The sequence below is a fragment of the Archocentrus centrarchus genome, chromosome 13 (assembly GCF_007364275.1).
Source record: "Archocentrus centrarchus isolate MPI-CPG fArcCen1 chromosome 13, fArcCen1, whole genome shotgun sequence".
Lineage (NCBI taxonomy): Eukaryota > Metazoa > Chordata > Actinopteri > Cichliformes > Cichlidae > Archocentrus > Archocentrus centrarchus.
The window spans coordinates 1,344,813-1,365,724 of record NC_044358.1 but is presented as its reverse complement, the minus strand read 5'-3'; the positions used below and the strand labels follow the sequence as shown (position 1 = coordinate 1,365,724).

The following is a 20,912-nucleotide window of genomic DNA, read 5'->3' as shown; positions in this document are numbered from 1 at the left end:
AACTTTTTAGTTACATTGTAACAAATCCATTGTTATACTGTGCAGACTCCAGACTTACTAAAGTTATAGAATCTTCTGGACTCCAGGTACAATGCTTATTTGATCAAGTAATTCATAATACATTATTCTAGCAATACGTTCATCTTAAGGGGATGAATCCTACTGTACCTGTGTTATGCACTGTGCTGACAGCAAGGTATAATTCCAACTGGTCACTAATGAGTCTGGTTACCTTTCCCTCAAACGGGATGCCAGGCTTGTACGCCTCAGGTACATCCTCAAAGTTGAGAGTTCTGATGTAACTGGTGAAGGTGGTCCCCCCATAGCCTTTAAGCATGACGCCTAGAGGATAGTCAACAAACAGATTGAACTATCACAACAAATTCCTGATGAGCTGCAATGAACAGTATCTGGCTTTCAGTCAGCCTACCTGTGCCATACTCTTCCATCTCAGCAGTCACCTCAAAACTGTCACTGTACAAGTTGTTGTAGACAGAAAATGCCGTCACGTTCACCATTTGTGTAGCACATCCACTTTTATCCGTCTAGAAGATTACAAAAGTGCATTGGAAAAAAAAAAATACTCAAAGAGGACTGTAATTTCAGCACAGTAAGGGTCTCTGTTAACATCTGGAATACTCACAGTCATTTCATATGTCTTGCAGAGATCTTTTTCATGGGAAAAGTAATACCAGAAAAACCGGACAGCGATTCTGCAGAATTCTGCCTTTACTGAACCAATAACAGGTTTCCCATAGGTGTACCTGTTCAGAAAAAGGCACATTGATACAAAGGTGATTTTTACGGAAAGGTAATGGCTGGATCATATTAATTGTTCGTAACACTAAATAGATCATTCAAAAAGTTAAATTGAAATTTAGGAGTAGAGACATGTCTTTGTCTGTGCTGGTAATATGACTGGTACAGTGTCTAGCTAGGAAACTAAAATTTACTGCAATGACTCGCTGCAGCCTTTGGTAAAAATTGGTATTACTGCACAGTACAGCCGAGGCCTAGTTCAACAACAGCTGATCGCTCTTCAATACAATACGCAGATATCTTTTGTTATATTTGCTACAATAAATTTGAGAACATGATGAAGTGGGACATTTACTTTCCACAAATCTTCAGCGTTGCCTCCTGATCCAAGATGGTTATCACACTGGGCAGATGAACCTTCACTTCATACTTTGGCAAAACTAAATCAAAGAAACGCAGATTGAACCCATTATTGTTTTGGTATGTAAGAGATGAAGCTTTATTTTTTTTTAAATCATAAATTTTCATCCCACCGTATTCTTTGATATCAAACTTGTGAGAGATTTTTTCTCCCTTGTCTGTCAAGGCAGTGATCGAGTAACTTCCTTGAACGGCCTCAGGAATCATGGGGTGTGAAAGATCAAGGATGCCGCCAACAACGGATTTATCCAGCCACTGGGCAATGCGATTTGAATTGGGATCCTACACAGAGTAAAGACATTCAACACATTTATTTAAGGATGTCAAATCAGAGCCCATCACCTGGGACCCCAGGGATGCCAGAGTGCCTCATGAAGCCAGGCTTGGAAGAGGCACAAGAATCTGATGGCTCAGCCATGGTCACCTATCAGGCCAACCTATCAGACTAACCTCTACGGTTCAGAGGATACCAAAGTGCTTTTTAGTCTACTTTCTGCTTCACCGCTGCCACTAAAACACCACCTCTTCACCACCAATGCAGGTATCCAATCTAGAACAGGCTCCGAAAAGGAGGGGAGGGAAAAAAAAAAAGCTGGCAACTTCTGCTACTTAACGTTTGACTCTTAAACCTGTCAAAATAAGTATTTGTTCTTAAATGGCACCAGCACCACCTTGAATGAGGGGGGAAAGGTAAATTTGGGGGGGGGGGGGGGGGGGGGGGGCAGTGAGTAGTCCTCTACACTTCTGTATTGTTGAGGTTCTCCATAAACCAGTCCTTTAATTACATGTCATAAAGCCCTCCCTCTGTCTCCTCATTTCCTGCCTGCCTCTATGCTGTTACACTCCAAATGAAAAAGGCAGAAATGGCAAATAATTCCTTTAAAAAGGAAAGAGACAAGTCAGCAGTTTTCAAAAGAGATGCCAGTTTGCATGTTTCTTACCTGGAGTGCCACTTCTTTATACTGAAAGGAAAAGAAAGAGTTTAGATATAGCTTAGTTGCATAGAGAATTTGAACAATGCATGCAATAAGGACAATTTATCAGTAAAGCTTTCTGATAAATGTTGCAATCATTTTCAGAGTACAGAAATATGTTCAATTATAATCAACTTTTATTAGTTTTTTGTAGTTCCAGTTTCAGATAACACAGCAAAAGGCAATTATGCAAAAGGCATAGGGCACTAAGCATCACAGTCAAAGACATGATTGGACTGGGAGCCAAGAAGGTGGCTAAAAGAGGAACTGTGAAGGAACTACACCCTGAAACAACATCCCCACTGCTGCCATGTGCCATCTTATTTCCTATTTGGTTGGTAGGAGTCAAAAAGGCACCAGCCCATACTGATGTTCAGGTAATATATTGGTCAGAGTTTATACAACATTTCAAGCACTTTCAATGTCAATTTTCAAGATTTTCAAGCACATTAACACTGGGATACATATTTATACAAATACATACATACATACATACATACTCAAAATATTTCACATTTTTAATTACATTAAAAAGATGGTATTATGCCATAAGCCACTTGAAGGAAAACAATAACTGCTGATAGTTAATTCTGGAAACTTTATTCTCCAGATTGTGAGCAAATCCGGTTAAAACTGCTTTAATGTTGCTGCCACGGTGTAACTCGGTCTAACGCAGTAACCTGAACGATCCATCAAAGTGACCAATCACATTAGGCTCCATAGGCCCCGCCCAAACATTCAAAAGGTAAGTTTCTTCACAGGCGAAGAATTCTGCTACACGCGTTTACTTTTCTTCCTTGCGCGTGAACCTGCGACAGCACAAACACTGAAGTTACACGTGTGCGCGATGTTTCTTTGTGCGCGCGGCTGCTGAGTTCTACGCGCGAGTGTTTAATTTACCCCCGAAGAATGAATTCCTGCGCCTGCGGAATGACATTCTTTGCGAGGGTTATAATAAACATAATTCCATACTAGCGTTATCCATAATTGTAATTTGCAATTTTCCAGCCAACATTCATTAAAACAGCGATTGTCTTCGGGGAAAAGGGTGGGGTCACAAGCAGACTGAGAGCTCACATGCAGGCCAGGCGGAGACATTTTCATTTTAGACTTGACGACTCATTTTCTTTCTCCATCTCATAAGCGAACTGTTCAATCAGATTTATTTTTTTAAAGCAAAACAAAAATGATTACAATTTCAAGCACTATATCCAAAATTCAAGCCCTTTTCAAAACTTGAAAACACAATATTAAAATCAAAGCATTTTTCAAGGATTTACAGCGCCCGTCCGAACCCTGATTGGTGCATTCCTCCACAGAACCCATGAAAGACATGACCACATTGGCCTCAAATATTTTGTTCTTACATTTCCAACAAAGTGCTTAAGAGAACAGATGCATAATGAGTGATAAAGTCTTACAAAATAGGGGAAAAAAACATGACGTTTTCACTATAACTGGTGGGATTTACCACTTTAGAGCAAGGTACTTTCATCATGTGATACATCTGAATGGATTTCATGTCGACTGCGTGCAGTCGTGTTTTCATCCTCTCATCAAAAACGGAAAAGGCCTTGAGCCAGTATTGATTCAGATGTTTGGGTCAAATGCAGTGTGTGCCAAATGAACTCTGACAGCATGTTTATCACACTACTCCACACAGCGCATCACACCCACGCTGTCTTCAAAATCAACAAACAGCCTTCCTTTCACCTCCCACTCTCCTGAACCAAAATAGACCTTACTCTTCAGATTCACTGACTGCCTGCTAGAAAGCAGAGCAGATTATGAAGTTATCTGCTGGCTGAAATTACTACACAAATCGCACAGTATCACATGATTCTGACAGACAACAAGAAGTGGATCAAAACCTACCACTCGTTCTACAGGGATGAAATTGGCATCCATGGAGACAATCCGGAACTTGACTTTAAAGAAAAGAAAGAAAAATTATTACTATGGTGTATTTTTAGTTATTGTACAAGTGGCTAATGAGAGGAATCTGCTGAATTTCTTAAAGCAGAAAAAAATGAAGGGGAAAAGATTCTAGTGATAGCAGATGGCATTAAAAAATTAATATGTAAGCACCAAAATTTCTCTTCTCTCTCTTTTTTAATACATGCAATAGTTAATACATGCAAAAGTTAAAACAGTTAAGTTCGATTATGCATCTTGTTAGTCTAGTGTTTCGGTTAGCCTTTTTCTAACACTTAAAAAAAATGCATCTTACAATGTTCTGCCTCCTGTAGTCGGCCAATAAATTTTAAGATGCATTTTTTAGGAAGTATTAGCCTCAAAGACAGTAAAAACATGGACATAGCTACTGTGATGGCACACCCCATCTAAATAAATGCATGTGTCTAATGTAGTAGGCAAATACATTTAAGACATGCATAAAAATCTACTAGCCTATTTTTACTTAAAGAAAGATTTAGTGCTCTCTTGCTGGCACAGGCTGTTAAGTGGGAAATAACCTCCCCAGTGTTTCCTTTTCTCTTCACCTAGAGTGTGTGCAGATATTTATTTATTGCATTGGATATGTTTTTAAGTCAACATAAACACCCTCTCTCGAGGAAATCACCCTTCATCTCTACACTGAATAGACACTATCCCTAAAGTTATCAAGTAGTGGCTCAGCATTATGCAGATATAACTAATTAGACCAAAAATGTGCAAGTACAGCAGAATTGGTAAGCAGTGCAGACAAGACGACATAGAGATGAAATGAACAGCTTGAGCAGAGGATTATTAATTTGACCACACGACAGGAAACTCCAACACTTATACACACTGAACTGTGACCTTCCACCTACCGGTCTGTCCAGGTTTGTAGATGGGTTTATCAGTGCGGATGATGTGGATGAAAGCTGGAGGCTCAATGAGGACTTTGACATGCTTGCTCATTATGGCTTTTCCATTAATAAAATTGACATAAAATTCTGCCACAGTTCTTCTGCGTACTATTGGGACCTGCAATACCAGCAAACACATTTGTCAGATGGAGAAAGGGCTTTTAAACCATGTTTCATGTAGGACCACAATTTCTACTCTTTCTACTCTTCGTTGCAACATGTAGAAACATACGTGGAAATACAAAAACAGAGTTTGTACATATATAATTCAAGCTTGAAAGTCAAGATTTGGTATGACCATCTTTATTCTTCAACATAGTCTGAACCATCTTAGGCAAGCCTTCTCCAGACTTCTTTGGATATTGGCTGCCTTTTGTTCCTTTCTGTCAAGATGATCTCGCACTGCTTCAATAACATTGAAGTCCAGACTCTGGGGAGGCCAATCCATGACTGATCATGTTCCACTGTGTGTTTTTCTATTCAGGAACACTTTTACTGCATTGGAAATGTGTCAGACGGTGTTGCATGATGGATCAAAATCTCACTGTACTTTTCTTTACAGTTTTTATATATACTGACAGTGATTTTAACCAAAGATTTCACACATTGATTCATCATCATCATCCTTCTCTTTAAGACCAGTTGCCACTATTCAGTCCAGTTCTGTGTAATTTGGCACACCTCAGTCTTTTCTTCCCATTTCCTTTCCTTAGGAATGGCTTCTTGACAGCCACCCCTCCACTGACACCATTTCTGATGAGGCTTTGGTGAACAGTAGATGGATCAACTAAAGGGACAGATGCATCTCTAAGGTCCTGTGTCAGGTCTTTGCTGGATTTTTGTTCCCTATTTCATAAGAACATGACTTCATGCTACTATTGATCTGTTGGAGAGAGTGTTTTGTTTTTTTAAGGCCTGTCCCTTTTTATTTTGCCCTGGGTGCCTACTAGCTCTTTGGGAATCACCTTGTTGGTCCAAAGATACCATTTTATGTCTGCCAAAATGTATCATCTGTGTCAACTATGTTATCTTTTGCCTTTTAGATTCAACTGAAGAAATGGGAACAAATTGTGTGTTTTTCAGACAGGTTCTAGTAACAAAGTGCCTAGATGCAATTTAAAATGGGTTCTTTATCAGGTTGTCTGTAATGTGTACAGATACAGCCACTTAATTGCCGCTCTCAGCCTGCTGCCAACCAGCTGTCAACCAGTTACCAGCTGCTGGGAGTCCCCCCTCCTTCTCTGGGTGTGTATCCACTTTCCACTACAAACACACCCCTTTGGCTGCAGAGTGTCATCAAGAGATAACACTGTCTTCAAAAAACTTTGACTTGTACAGTTTAAAATTGTTTTGATAGCTTGAATATTTTCAACTGGTGAAATATAAAAAAGTTATAAAAAGTTAAGTTTTGAAAATGTAAAATAGATGGATAACCATTCAGACATTTTGTGCTGCAAATTACCAAAACAATTCCCAGCAAACATTTCTTCACTTATCCATTTCAATTTAATCTAATAAATAAATACAATTTAAAACTGTGCCTCAGCAGGTAAAGCAGGTCATCTACTAACTGGAAGGTTGGTGGTTCGATTACTGGCTGCTCCAGTCTGCATGCCAAGGTATCCTTGGGCAAGATATTGAACCCTGAGTAGCTGCCAATATATTCGGAGTGTGAATGTGTGTGCGAATGTTAGATAGAAAAAGCTCTTTGATGTACAAAAAAGTGTTTGTATGAATGGGTAAATGCAAACATGTTGTATAAGTGCTTTGAGTGCTCAAATACAGTAGAAAAGCGCTGTATAAGAACTAGTCCATTTAAAAGAAAAAGAAATACAGAAAAAATATTTTTGCCAACAAACTTTTTCATACTACAGATCCAAAAGCAGATGTGCAGATTATGCCTGATACTGGGAGAATTTAATTTTTCATTTAGAGTTTGCTGGGATTTTACTTGTTCAATCCTACATTTTTTTTCCTGTCAGATTACAATTTAATATCTTCATTTACTCTATAAACGTCTTTAACCTTTGATATTGTGCACTAGTCTTGTTGTAAATCAGAAGCCAGACTTTGACCTACTGTAATTTTTTTTTTCCTCAAGTGCTCACCAGGCTCTATGAACATCTTTAAAAGTTGTTCTTTGGACATTGGCTGCATTTTAAATCATTTTCAGTCCAGTCCTTGTACCTGAAGGGGATGGTTTTTCTTTCTTTGCTAAACCACTTAACTAAACCACAAATTATTTAAAAAAGGACACTTAATGGGTTTTATGGAGTGATGAATCCAACTTTGAAATTTTTGTTCAAATTGTCATCAAGCTGTATGGAGGAGGTCAGGAGAGAGGTACAACAGTGAGTGTCTACAGCTGACTATGGGTGTGTGTGTGTTTGTGCGAGTTTGGTGGGGGCAGGGAAAAGTGTTGGCATCACTCCCTTCCACTAGAGGGCTCCACTCTTTGTTTATGTCTTGTGTTTTCTGACTGGCAAGGAAGAAAAACAAGTTTGTTATTCATAACAAAACGGTCTTCGTACTGTAAATGTGACTAAACGTAATTTAAGGGTTTCCAACTTTATATTCATTGTTGTTGATTTTTTAATGTTGAAACCAACCATTTCTGCTGAGGAGAGTCCATTACTATTTAAGACAGTTTCCCATTCCCATGTTTTTTTCCCTACATTCAGGTTGAAAATCATGGTTTGTGGGGGAGCTGTTTGAATTGTCATTAAGTGCAAAGAGTGGGTTGAATGCTAATGCACACACAGCTTTTGCATCTATAAATAAATAACCAGCCACTGCATTATTAGGTTGGACACTTTTTACAGCACATGTATTTGTATTTTAATACTCTGCTCTGCTGTGAAAAGGACCAAATGCATCAACAATCACACAAACGTGATATACTAAGATTAGTGACAGACAACTTAGTGCATTGAGTAACACCAAAAGTAAGCATTTGTGACTGTAATCACTGGTGCCATGTCTGTTCATTTGGAAATTTTGGTAAGAGAGTTGTGAGAGCCAAATCTTTGGGCACCTCCTGTACAGTAGCTTTTCACTTAATCCTCATCCTAAATGTTTTGAACAGAGCACCGCATATTTCTGCCATATTTCTTTCTATATGTGCACATATAACAAAATATACACGCACATACAGTATTGTTACGCAAACCCAGTCCTCTGTCAGATCACAACTAAAATGCACCCCTCACTGTAATCAATTCATGTTTAAATATGAAAGTGTACTTTTTCTTTAAAAACATTAGCAGAGCGGTTTAATAATTTTTTTATGTTTTATGTTCAGAAACATTAGTCAGCAGTAATCATCGAGTGCATGCACAACTTTCTGTCTTTGGTTTTGCTTGTTCGGTGTGCACAACCTCTACTTTATTTGCTGCAAGCAAATATCTATATCAGTGTTTTATAGAAAGGTTCACCATTATTATTCTGTTATAATTATAGAATCCAAGCTGTAAATGAATGTGCTTCCATCATCACTATTTCCCCTGGTGGATACACAAGGCATTACCACCACTTTTCCTAAATGCTGCTTAGGGGTGTTCCAAGAAAAGTGCTATATAAGAACTAGTTCTTTTACCATTCACCAAAAATTAGTGAAAAAGCAGCCAATGTCCAAACACTCTGAAAGACCTCCTGAAGAACTATTGCACAAGACCACTTTAAAAAAAAATTTAAAAATTACAAGAAAGTGGATCTCATTAGAAGCGAAATATAAAGAAATGAGGGGAAGCTCTAGACTTTTGTGCAATAAAGTATTTTCCATCTTGGGACTTTTGACATGTGTCACCCATAAGATGAAAGACCATAAAGAGCCATCTGAGCTCTGCTGTTCTTAAGCAACAACAGGCAAAAAGGTCCCACAGGGTTAATTATGAAATGTTGTCACACTTGTATAGCATATTTTTACTTTTTAACTTGTTATAATTGAGCTGCAATTACATAAGAGAGACTGGGACCACTTCCAAACATGTCAAAAGGAATGGGTTTTTTTTTTTTTGGGGGGGGGGGGGGGGGGGGGGTCAGATGTGTTGTGAGACTGAGTAAGGGCAGGGGGTGGCTTCCAGAGGAATGCAGGTACATAGCTAGCCTCTGGCAGAAATCAGCCTTTGTTCCTAGAGACAAATACCCAAGCAGTCCAGCAACAGGGCCAAACAGTGGGGAACAAAGTGAAATGAAGTGCTACTGTCACAGAGCTTATTCGAGTTGACGGGTCGCTCCGCGTCAATGTAGAGCAAGGCCTCCAAGTTGCGTAACAGCATGCAGCGGTGTGACAGAAACCAGAGCTCCAATTTACAGAGAACCCACTGGGGTTGGCAGTCTCACTCATGGCGCCCAAAGGATAATTAGGTCCACAGTTATGCCAAGATTTTAGCCATTAGTTTAATGGATGGTGAGGGGAAGAAGAACTCTGCTTAGAAACCACATTGGTACATTTCGTCTCTACAAAATACAATAAAAAGAAAAAATCTGAAGTGAAATATTGCACTTTGTTTGCAACTAGTCACACTGGACATACATATAAGAGAAAATTTAGGGAAGACCTTCCACTTCCTAAGAATCACACTGTAGAGAAATTAGCTGCAATTCAGCCAGAGGCACAGAGCTCAGAAGATAGTCCTTGATGAATAAGAGTGAATGGGGTAAGAAAAAACTGCTTACACCAGCTTCTGCAAAAAAAAAAAAAAAAAAAAACTATATGGAAAATACACCTGAAGAAGAGATCATTGATGTGCTTTTGTTTTTTTGTACAGGGAAGCTGTTTTACCCATAAAGTGTAGCCATTAGTGCTGAATTGGTCCATTTAGGATTTCTCACAGTGCATACTCCCTCTATGGCACCGGTTAGCTAGACTTTAGAACCCTAGTTAACACACAGCGACTTTCATGTGTGTATAGGAAGCAGCTGTACTTTTGCAGTACTTTTGTGTGTTTGTTGAATCTGACCTGGAAGTTTAAGCAGCGGTAGAAGTCCTCCTTTACATCCTCATCTAAGATAATGGTTGAGTCCTGGGTGAGGCCGATGACCATGCGGACGGGCTCTGCGAGGCCATGAATCTGGGCACACAGCATCTCCTGCTTCCCTCCTGTCACACGAGAGCTCACAGTCACTGCAAAGATCCTGCAAGGAGAAAAAGAAAGTGCGCTCATTTTTAAAATAAAATGATGTGTTACAAAGGAAAAAAAAAAACAATGGGAAAAAAGAACCCATTTTCATCTTAATTACTTACTTTTATCTTACTTACCTTTTGTTCAAGTGAAAAGCTACAGGAAAGACAACATGCTGGGCACCAAAGATTATGAGCTAGCCCCATGTTAAGCTGTCAGCATATTTTTGACTTACTATACTACAAGCTCATATTTGAGAAGCACAAATTGTGGCTGCCCAAGCTAGAGTGTGGCTAAAGCTAGCTGATAAATAATCTAGCTAAATAACTAATTGAGTGTGTCACAGGAATAAGCCCTAAAACCATCCTTTTGTACTTTCAGTTCCCTCATCTTAAGTGAAAGATTTTCCTGAATGTATTTCTTAAGTTGGTGCCTAAAGCAATTCAATTCTATTCTATTTATATAGCGCCAAATCACAACAAACAGTCGCCTCAAGTCACTTTGTATTGCGGGTAAAGACCCTACAATAATACAGAGAAAACCCAGCAGTCAAAACGACCCCTATGAGCAGCATTTGGCGACAGTGGGAAGGAAAAACTCCCTTTTAACAGGAAGAAACCTCCAGCAGAACCAGGCTCAGGGAGGGGGGGTCATGTACTGTGACTGGTTGGACTGAGGGGAGAGAGAGATAGGACAAAAGACATGCTGTGGAAGAGAGCCAGAGATTAATAATTATTAATGGTTAAGTGCAGAGTGGAGTGTAAACAAAGTAAAGGTGGATGTAAGGTAAGGTGAATGAAAAGAGGCAGTGCATTATGGGAACCCCCCAGCAGCCTAGGCCTATAGCAGCATAACTAAGGGGTGGTTCAGGGTCACCTGATCCAGCCCTAACTATACGCTTGATCATAAAGGAAAGCTTTAAGCCTAATCTTAAAAATAGAGAGGGTGTCTGTCTCCTGAATCCAAGCTGGGAGCTGGTTCCACAGAAGAGGCGCCTGAAAGCTGAAGGCTCTGCCTCCCATTCTACTCTTAAGTATCCTAGGAACCACAAGTAAGCCAGCAGTCTGAGAGCGAAGTGCTCTATTGGGGTGATATGAGACTATAAGGTCTTTGAGATAAGATGGGGCCTGATTATTCAAGATCTTTTAGGTGAGGAGAAGGATTTTAAATTCTATTCTAGATTTAACAGGGAGCCAATGAAGAGAAGCCAATATGGGAGAAATATGCTCTCTCTTTCTAGTCCCTGTCAGTACTCTAGCTGCAGCATTTTGGATCAGCTGAAGGCTTTTCAGGGAGCTTTTAGGACAGCCTGATAATAATGAATTGCAATAATCCAGCCTAGAAGTAATAAATGCATGAATTAGCTTTTCAGCATCACTCTGAGAAAGGATGTTTCTAATTTTAGAAATATTGCGCAAATGCAAAAAAGCGGTCCTACATATTTGTTTAATATGTGCATTGAAGGACATATCCTGGTCAAAAATGACTCCAAGACTTCTCACAGTGTTACTGGAGGCCAAAGTAATGCCATCCAGAGTAAGTATCTGGTTTGACACCATGTTTCTAAGATTTGTGGAGCCGAGTACAAGAACTTCAGTATTATCTGAATTTAGAAGCAGGAAATTAGAGGTCATCCAGGCCTTAATGTCTTTAAGGCATTCCTGCAGTTTAACTAATTGATGTGTGTCATCTGGCTTCATTGATAGGTAAAGCTGAGTATCATCTGCATAACAATGAAAATTGATGCAATGCTTTCTAATAATACTGCCTAAGGGAAGCATGTATAATGTAAATAGAATTGGTCCTAGCACAGAACCCTGTGGAACTCCATAATTAACTTTACTCTGTGAAGAAGACTCCCCATTTACATGAACAAATTGGAGTCTATTAGATAATATGATTCAAACCACTGCAGTGCAGTACCTTTAATACCTATAGTATGCTCTAATCTCTGTAATAAAATGTTATGGTCAGCAGTATCGAAAGCTGCACTGAGGTCCAACAGGACAAGAACAGATGAGTCCACTGTCAGAGGCTGTAAGAAGATCATTTGTAACCTTCACTAATGCTGTTTCTGTACTGTGATGAATTCTGAAACCTGACTGAAACTCTTCAAATAAACCGTTCCTCTGCAGATGATCAGTTAGCTGTTTTACAACTACTCTTTCAAGAATCTTTGAGAGAAAAGGAAGGTTGGAGATTGGCCTATAATTAGCTAAGACAGCTGGGTCAGTGATGGCTTTTTAAGTAGCGGTTTAATTACAGCCACCTTGAAGGCCTGTGGTACATAGCCAACTAATAAAGACTGATTGATCATTTTTAAGATTGAAGCATCAATAAGAAAACAAGATATACAGCTTTAGACACTTTCACTTTTTGTTCTAAGATGAAAAAAAAACCCCACATGTTAATTACATAACCTTTACCTGTATAAGAGAAGGACCATGCTAACAAGCATGAGACTAGAGAAGTTATAAGCCAAACATGTTAGCTTCACTGAGGTGACAAAGTCATAAGTCTGCGATGTAGTTAACATTAGCATTTTTCTTGCAGCAGCATTTACACGTCAAAGACTATAAAAGTTGTGCCAATGTGTAGAGATTATTTTGCTGAACCAAGTGTGTAAGAACACAACATAGGCAAAAGTACTGGACCACCTACACTTACAGGAGTTGCTCAGCCACAGAAACCCAAATCATGAAGTTTCTGGTACAGTTTTTGTGTTGATGTTAATACCAGATATCTGCAGTTATTGAGTCCCTGACTAGAAGCCCATATTGGCTTCCCTTCATTGGCTCCCTGTTAAATCCCGAATTGAATTTAAAATCCTTTTTCTCAGGTCTTGAATAATCAGGCCCTATCTTATCTTTAAAGAACTCAAAGTACCATATCAGCTCAATACAGCACTTCACTCTCAGACTGCTGGCTTACTTGTGGTTCTAGAATGAGAGGCAGAGCCTTCAGCTTTCAGGACCCTCTTCCTTGAAACCAGCTCCCAGTTTGGATTTGAGAGACAGACAGCCATGCATGCCTATTCTATAACCCAAGAAATTTGACACTGTTCATCTGGATGTAGCGTTTCCAGCGGGACTCCAAGAAGTCACCTGGGTGAGTGACAAAAAGTTTCTCCTAATGAAAATGCTACTTCCAGATACACAGAATCAGCTTTCTGGGATTTCCTTACCTGGACGATTGAGCATGCATCATCCCATTCTATAACACTGCCTCCCTCCATCATGTTTGACAAATGATGTGGTATGCTTCGGGTTATAAGCTTTCCTTTCCTTCTCCATACTTTTCCTCTTCCCATCAAAGACTTAAAAAAAAATGTTTTCTGGCAACGTCTACTCTGCCCGTCATGTTATTGAGTGTAACCAGTGGTTTGCACCCTGCTGTAATCCCTCTTTGTTTCCATTCATGAAGACATCTCTTGATGGCGGGGGGGGGTGTCAGCCTAATTATGACCTCCCTCTCTCTCTGGACCCTGGAAATCAACTGTCCAGATGCTTTTGAGCTTCTAAAAATTAGAGACTGTGTATCAAAATGTATTTAATTCCTGAACAGTTAATGCAGCAGTTTTTATTTTAAATCCACTGTGGTAGCATAAAAAAGAAAAATTACACAAATGATGTCAGTTTCCAAATACTTATAGACCTTACTGTATGAAACTGAAATAATGCCTATTTTGTTTGAGTTTGTTCAAAATGTATCTGCTTTTGCAACATGCATACAGTTTAGAGAACAGTGTATGCTGTTGATGATGACTGTGTGCAGTTCATTTTTATATCAGCTCTGGAATAATTTGGGCACCCAAGCAAGAGCAGCTCTTGTGTCAATGTGCCATCCTTCTTGCACCACAGACATAAGGGGACATTGCAACCTCAAAACCACAAAGCCCCTAAGCTACATATGCAAATCATTTGGATTGCAGCGTTATCCACGTTTTCCATGGAAATAAAGTTCATTAAAAGACATCAGCAACAACCATGATATCGAGTTTCTAGTGAACCACCCTGCTGGATTTTCTGTATTGGAGGCTGCTTGGCACACAGGGGCCTGCTGCTGCCAATGAGAAATAAAGGACACATTTAATTGAGTTTTGGGTGGTGCTGCTGAGAATATTGATGCTGTTTTTGTCAGGGACGAAGTTGCACAATGATGAAAAGTAATTTGACTCTGACTGTAAACTATGAAAGGCACGCGAGTCATGATGGCTGAAGTTTAGATAGCAGACAAAAACAACAAAACAAAGGTTAGGACGGAAATCAGTGCATACGAGGAGGCTCTGAAAATGCAAGGGAGCCATTCGTACGTCCAGTCTCATGAAAAACATTTCCCAGTTACACTTTATTCAGATAACTGCGGCACTGGAGCAGGTTATTAATCAAATGGTGGTAAGTGGTACCAGATGGGACATGCACGCGCACACACAGTTTCTTTGCTCATTGCATAACACTGTCCTGTGGCCAGCCACTGGACTTTCTGACTCACCAGTGCAATGCTGCAGGTTTGTCCCCTTTCTTTGCAATTCAGGAGAAGCAGCTGCGCGTGAAAAAGTTTTTTAAAGTGTTTTTTGTTTTTGTTTTTTTCTGGCGCCCCTCTGTTAAACCAAAACCTTTGCACAATCACATGCAGCACTTTCTTTAAAAAAAATCTAAGTTTACTTACGCGTCGTTGAGGAGGGCCGACGTTTGCAGGAGAGCTGATGAGAGTATGACAACAAACAGTTGATAAACAGGTACCATGGCTGCAGAGGAGAGTCGGTGCTCTGTGAGCAGCGAGACAGCAGGAGCGAACCGCACTGTAACGGAGGAGGAGGACGTACTTGCAGCCTGCAACTCCCAGGGCCCGGACCCAGAGAGTGAGAGACACTGAGGGATGTGCACGGTGCAAAGTTGCTCCAAAAGAGGGGCTTTGCGACAGTGGTTTGCTGTTTATACCGCAAAACACCGCCACCCCCTCCTCTGAGTCACTCCCCCCAGCCTCGTTGGACCTTTGCAGCCTCCTCCCTATTCCCGAAACAGTCGCACTTCCCAAAAGTCTAATCACACACACACACACACACACACACACAGACACACAAAATCTTCCCTACGGCCAGTGGTCCGCTGCTCGAGTTTCTGAAGAATTTCAGAAAAGTCCAGTGAGGGCTGAAAAAAGAGTGGGTGGAGAGGTGAAAATACAGGGAGCATTGTCTGAGACAGCCATGATGACCCTGCAATGTCAGCGCGTGTTGAGCAATAACAGACAAAAAAACAACACAGATAAGGCACAGGCTCAGAGGGGCCTCGGTGTCTTCATAAAGGCCCCTCACATTCATTTTATGCAGCTATTGAAGGGGGATAGTAATAACTTCAGTTTGATGGAATATGGATATGTGGACTTAAAGGTGATATAGTGTTACAAAGCTGGGCGTCAGACTTCTCCTTGGGTCAATGATTAGATTGGTCACCAGAGAAGAGTGCAGAAAAGCTGAACGGAAATAGAAACACACACACACACACACACATATATATATATATATATATATATATATATATATATATATATATATATATATATATATATACAAACTATATATATATATATATATATATATATATATATATATATATATATATATATATATATATATATATATATATATATATATATATATATATATATATATATATATATAGTTTAAACTATACATATATAGTTTATATATATATATATATACATATATATATATATGTATGTGTGTGTGTGTATGTGAGTGTGAATGATTGTCTGTCTCTCTGTCTTGGCCCTGCGACAGGCTGGCGACCTGTACAGGGTGTACCCTGCTTCTCGCCCTATGTCAGCTGGGATAGGCTCCAACCCCCCTGCAACCGTGAACAGGATACGCGGAAGATAATGGATGGATGGAGGTAGGTAGGTAGGTAGTGGCTCGCCAGTCTTCCAAAAATTGTGCCTTATTGGAAAATTTTCAGTAAAATTGCAGAAACTTTGAATAGCTCATCATCTGCAGTACTGTACAGTACATAATATCATCAAAAGATTTCAAGAGTCTGGTGGCTGTAGCTCAGTAGGTAGAGCAGGTCACCTACTGATCGGAAGGTCAGCGGTTCGATTTCTGGCTACTCCAGGCTACATGCCAATGTATCCTTGGGCAAGATACTTAACCCCAAGTTGCTCTCCGACCGTCCTGTCGGAGTATGAATGCGTGTGAATGTTAGCCAATTAAAAGCACTTAGCTTAGTAAACACGGAAGTGCTTGTATGAATGGGAGTGCATGGGTGAATGTAAAACATGTTGTATAAGGGCTTTGAGTGCTCATACTGAGTAGAAAAGCGCTATATAAGAACTAGTCCATTTATCATATAAGAACTAGTCCATTGAAATCTCTGCATGCAAGCACTGTATCATCTTTTCTACTAAAATTGAAAAATCCTGATCCTGGCATCAACAAAACTCATAAGGTGCTGAGGGTAATTTAAATATACAGCTAAAGGAATCTGGCACAAGATATTGTGCATCAAGGGCAACTGCAGATTAGGCCCATCATCCTGTAAGACAAAAGAGAGGGTAAACATGAGGAGAATTTCTCTCAGGATATTAAAAATCTTCTCTCTCACATGCCACACTCCCCCTCTTCATTCCTATGTGAGGCCAGGAACCAGAATGCAGCTCAGCGGAGACAGTAATTTCCACAGCACATACACAATGTGGTCTGACTTTTCCAGAAACATCCCAAAGCTCCATAACAATACACAGGGCAAGTGTAGCAATTTTCATTCATTTCAGGTTTGCTGAGATGCCTGTATGCCACTAGACCGGAGGCGACATGGTGACAGTCTCCAAGATGTGTTTCCTCCAGCATCTTCTTTTATCTTCTTTTATCTTTTGTCTCCTCTTGCCTTTGATCTCTGCTGCCTCAAAAATCAATCAAATGCGGAACTGAATTGAACAGAAAGTATTAACAGAAATGTATTTTCCTATTTGGAGACTACATGCAACATTATTCTCATTCTCATCTGAAATGTATGCAGAGTGATTCCCTCCTGCTGGTCCTGTTTAACTCCAGAGTGGGTCAGTAAAGGCTGTTTCTTCTATTTTGTCTTCAGTGGAAGAGGCATGTATAAATGGGCTTGAGTTCCTTCCTTCCTTCCTTGTTCTTAAAGCGATTTAAAAGGTTGACACCCCCTTAAAACCAGAGATTTGAGGTTTCTTCACATAGTGAGAGGGCTAGACTACCCTTCAAGGGGGCCCTCAGGCAAAACTTTCTGGTCCCCAATGACCTCCAGTATAGACACTACTTTTATGAAGTAACTCAGGAGGCATCCACCACAGAACCAAAATCTGGGCTGAGATTTGGGGACTGTGAAGACCACAGCAAATAATTCACATCATTTTCATCTCCATCATTGTGAGGCTTCATGCTATATGGATGGGGGCGCTGTCATTCAGGAAAAGCTTACTTTCAGATAAAAATATTATATCATAGGAGAATTTTTTACTGGTTTGCACTGAACCATGTCCCAAACCATACCAATAGCAACTGGATCTAGAGGTCAAAGGTTCAGGTTTTTCTGTTTTGTTTGTCACCTGAGTGGCTGTGGCTCAGGTGGTAGAGCATCTACCAGTTGGAAGATTGGCGGATCAATCCCTGGCTCCTCCTTGGGTATCTTTGGGTATCTATCTCTTTCAGTTCTAAGGGTTTATATACCAGAACATGATAAAAATCATCTGGTCCTTAGTACATCTTAAAATTAGGCAAATACAACCTTGGATCAACTACAAAACATGGCATATTACACTGTCATTATTTATTTAATAAAACCTAAGCCAAAATGAAGACACAGCATGTGAAAAACTGAGTACAACCTTACTGTTTCCATCAGAATTAAGAGGGAAAGTAACAGTCAGGTGCTGATAATCAGATGTACTTGATTAATTGATCATCAGCAAATGTGAGCACCTCTATAAGAACTTAAGTTTTGGCAGTTTGCTGGTCTGGAGGATTCAGGTGTGTTAACACAATGCCAAAGAGGAGAGGCATCAGTAATGATCTTACAGAATGAGAGAAAGGTTTCATATACAGGTGAAGTCATGGTCCCGGGCTTGTGGCCCAGTGTTTTGTGTTTTTCAGTCCCTGAAGTTCTGTCATTGTTATATTTCTTCAGTTGTGTTTCATAGTTTGCTTATGATTTAGATTCCTAGTTCATTCTAGGATTTGCAGTTTTGAATGTTTTCTTAGTGTTTCAACTTTGAGTATTTAGTTCTATTGCAGTTGAAGGAATATACTCATGGTATATGTTTGCCCTTACCATATGTACATTTATTTGCCTGAGAAATTTGTATTAGACTGGAAGATAAACACAACTGATTAAAAATACAGAAGCTTATAATGTTTCGTGTCATCAGGAACTTTGTCTTCTCACTGGGCAACGGTCAGCCACTCATGGAGACTACACAATGATAGAAATGGAGACTTCGAGGTCATCTGAACACCCTGCTTTTGAAATTCTCTGTTTTCCACATTTTGTTTTGTATATGATGTAACCAAGATAGGTAAGCTGTGACTATATGAAACTGTGAGCTGAACTAGAAGGTGTCGGTACTTCATTGGACTCCTTATTCCATTGTTTTGTGTCATTCCTGTTCGATAAACCAGCACGCAGAAACCTAAAAGACTTAAGCAGCAACTCATATTTTTTTAAAATTTCAACACAGTGTTTGTGGTTTTCCCTCAGTGTGTTTGCCTCCTTGTGTGTCAGGTTTGTGTTTCTGTCTGTTGTGTTTAGTGATTTCCTGTTTTACTTTGTTAGCTCTTGTCTCATGTGGTTTGCATTTAGTTTTGCTTCCCTTGCCCTTTTAGTTAAATTCAGTGCAGCTGTGGTATGTCCTATCTCCCTTATTACCTCGTGTGTATACAGGTGCTGGTCATAAAATTAGAATATCATGAAAAAGTTGATTTATTTCAGTAATTTCATTCATAAAGTGAAACTTGTATATTATATTCATTCATTACACACAGACTGATATATTTCAAATGTTTATTTGTCAGTTAGTTATAACTGACAACTAATGAAAACTCCAAATTCAATATCTCACAAATTAGATTATCACTTAAGAACAATACAAAAAAAAGATTTTTAGAAATGTTGGCCAACTGAAAAGTATGAACATGAAAAGTATGAGCATGTACAGCACTCAATACTTAGTTGGGCTCTTTTTGCCTGGAGTACTGCAGCAATGCGGCGTGTCATGGAGTTGATCAGTCTGTGGCACTGCTCAGGTGTTATGAGAGCTCAGGTTGCTCTGATAGTGGCCTTCAGCTCTTCTGAATTGTTGGGTCTGGCGTATCACATCTTCCTCTTCACAATAGCCCATAGATTTTCTATGGGGTTAAGGTCAGGTGAGTTTGCTAGCCAATTAAGAACAGGGATACCATGGTCCTTAAACCAGGTACTGGTAGCTTTGGCACTGTGTGCAGGTGCCAAGTCCTGTTGGAAAATGAAATCTGCATCTCCATAAAGTTGGTCAGCAGCAGGAAGCATGAAGTGCTCTAAAACTTCCTGGTAGACGGCTGCGTTGACCTTGGACCTCAGAAAACACAGTGGACCAACACCAGCAGATGACATGGCACCACAAACCATCACTGACTGTAGAAACTTTACACTGGACCTCAAGCAACGTGGATTCTGTGCCTCTCCTCTCTTCCTCCAGACTCTGGGACCTTGATTTCCAAATGAAATGCAACATTGACTTTGATCAGAGAACATAACTTTGGAGCACTCAGCAGCAGTCCAGTCCTTTTTGTCTTTAGCCCAGGCGAGATGCTTCTGACACCGTCTCTTGTTCAAGAGTGGCTCGACACGAGGACTGCGACAGCTGAAACCCATGTCTGCATACGTCTGTGCGTGGTGGTTCTTGAAGCACTGACTCCAGCTGCAGTCCACTCTTTATGAATCTCCCCCACATTTTTGAATGGGTTTTGTTTCACAGTCCTCTCCAGGGTGTGGTTATCCATATTGTTTTTACACTTTTTTCTACCACATATTTTCTTTCCCTTCGCTTCTCTATTAATGTGCTTGGACACAGAGCTCTGTGAACAGCCAGCCTCTTTAGCAATGACCTTTTGTGTCTTGCCCTCCTTTTGCAAAGTGTCAAAGGTCATCTTTTGGACAACTGTCAAGTCAGCAGTCTTCCCCATGATTGTGTAGCCTACAGAATTAGACTGAGAGACCATTTAAAGGCCTTTGCAGGTTTTGAGTTAATTAGCCGATTAGAGTGTGGCACCAGGTGTCTTCAATATTGAACCTTTTCACAATATTCTAATTTTCTGAGCTACTGATTTTGGGGTTTTCATTAGTTGTCAGTTATAATCATCAAAATTGAAAGAAACAAACATTTGAAATATATCAGTCTGTGTATAATGAGTGCATGTAATATACAAGTTTCACTTTTTGAATGGAATCACTGAAATAAATCAACTTTTTCGTGATATTCTAATTTTATGACCAGCACCTGTCATAAAATTAGAATATCGCGCACCTGCGTCTTCCTTCTGCTCTTTGCCGTGTCATCTGTGGCAGTCCGCCTGCTGGGTGTGAGATTCCTGTTTTCAGGGTAATCCTTTTGAGTAGTAATTCTCAGTTCAGTTGGCTGCTGACCACCTGAGGATTTGTTAAGTCAGATGTTTGCTTGTAAATAACGCTGTATCAAGTCACATCGTGTTTCCCACGGGCTGCATTTGGGTCCAACACTGCCTGCCACACACAGCGTTACATGACATG

At 39.9% G+C, this 20,912-nt stretch overlaps 1 protein-coding gene across 3 annotated transcripts in view; it reads right to left on the bottom strand.

The window, feature by feature from the left end:
- LOC115790284 (alpha-2-macroglobulin) overlaps nucleotides 1–15,048 on the bottom strand; it is a 60,337-nt gene extending 45,289 nt beyond the window's left edge. For 2 of the 3 annotated variants that reach the window (XM_030744083.1, XM_030744084.1), the window contains exons 1-10: nucleotides 14,797–14,873; nucleotides 9,967–10,141; nucleotides 4,967–5,123; nucleotides 4,029–4,081; nucleotides 2,121–2,141; nucleotides 1,293–1,461; nucleotides 1,115–1,199; nucleotides 644–764; nucleotides 431–545; nucleotides 233–342 (exon numbers count right to left, since the gene is read on the bottom strand). In XM_030744083.1, the coding sequence (XP_030599943.1) occupies nucleotides 233–342; nucleotides 431–545; nucleotides 644–764; nucleotides 1,115–1,199; nucleotides 1,293–1,461; nucleotides 2,121–2,141; nucleotides 4,029–4,081; nucleotides 4,967–5,123; nucleotides 9,967–10,141; nucleotides 14,797–14,873 (1,083 nt within the window). Of the gene's footprint in view, nucleotides 1–232; nucleotides 343–430; nucleotides 546–643; nucleotides 765–1,114; nucleotides 1,200–1,292; nucleotides 1,462–2,120; nucleotides 2,142–4,028; nucleotides 4,082–4,966; nucleotides 5,124–9,966; nucleotides 10,142–14,796 lie in introns of all 3 variants that reach the window. The other variant, XM_030744082.1, reaches the window with a different exon arrangement.
- Between the last annotated feature and the right edge of the window lie 5,864 nt (nucleotides 15,049–20,912).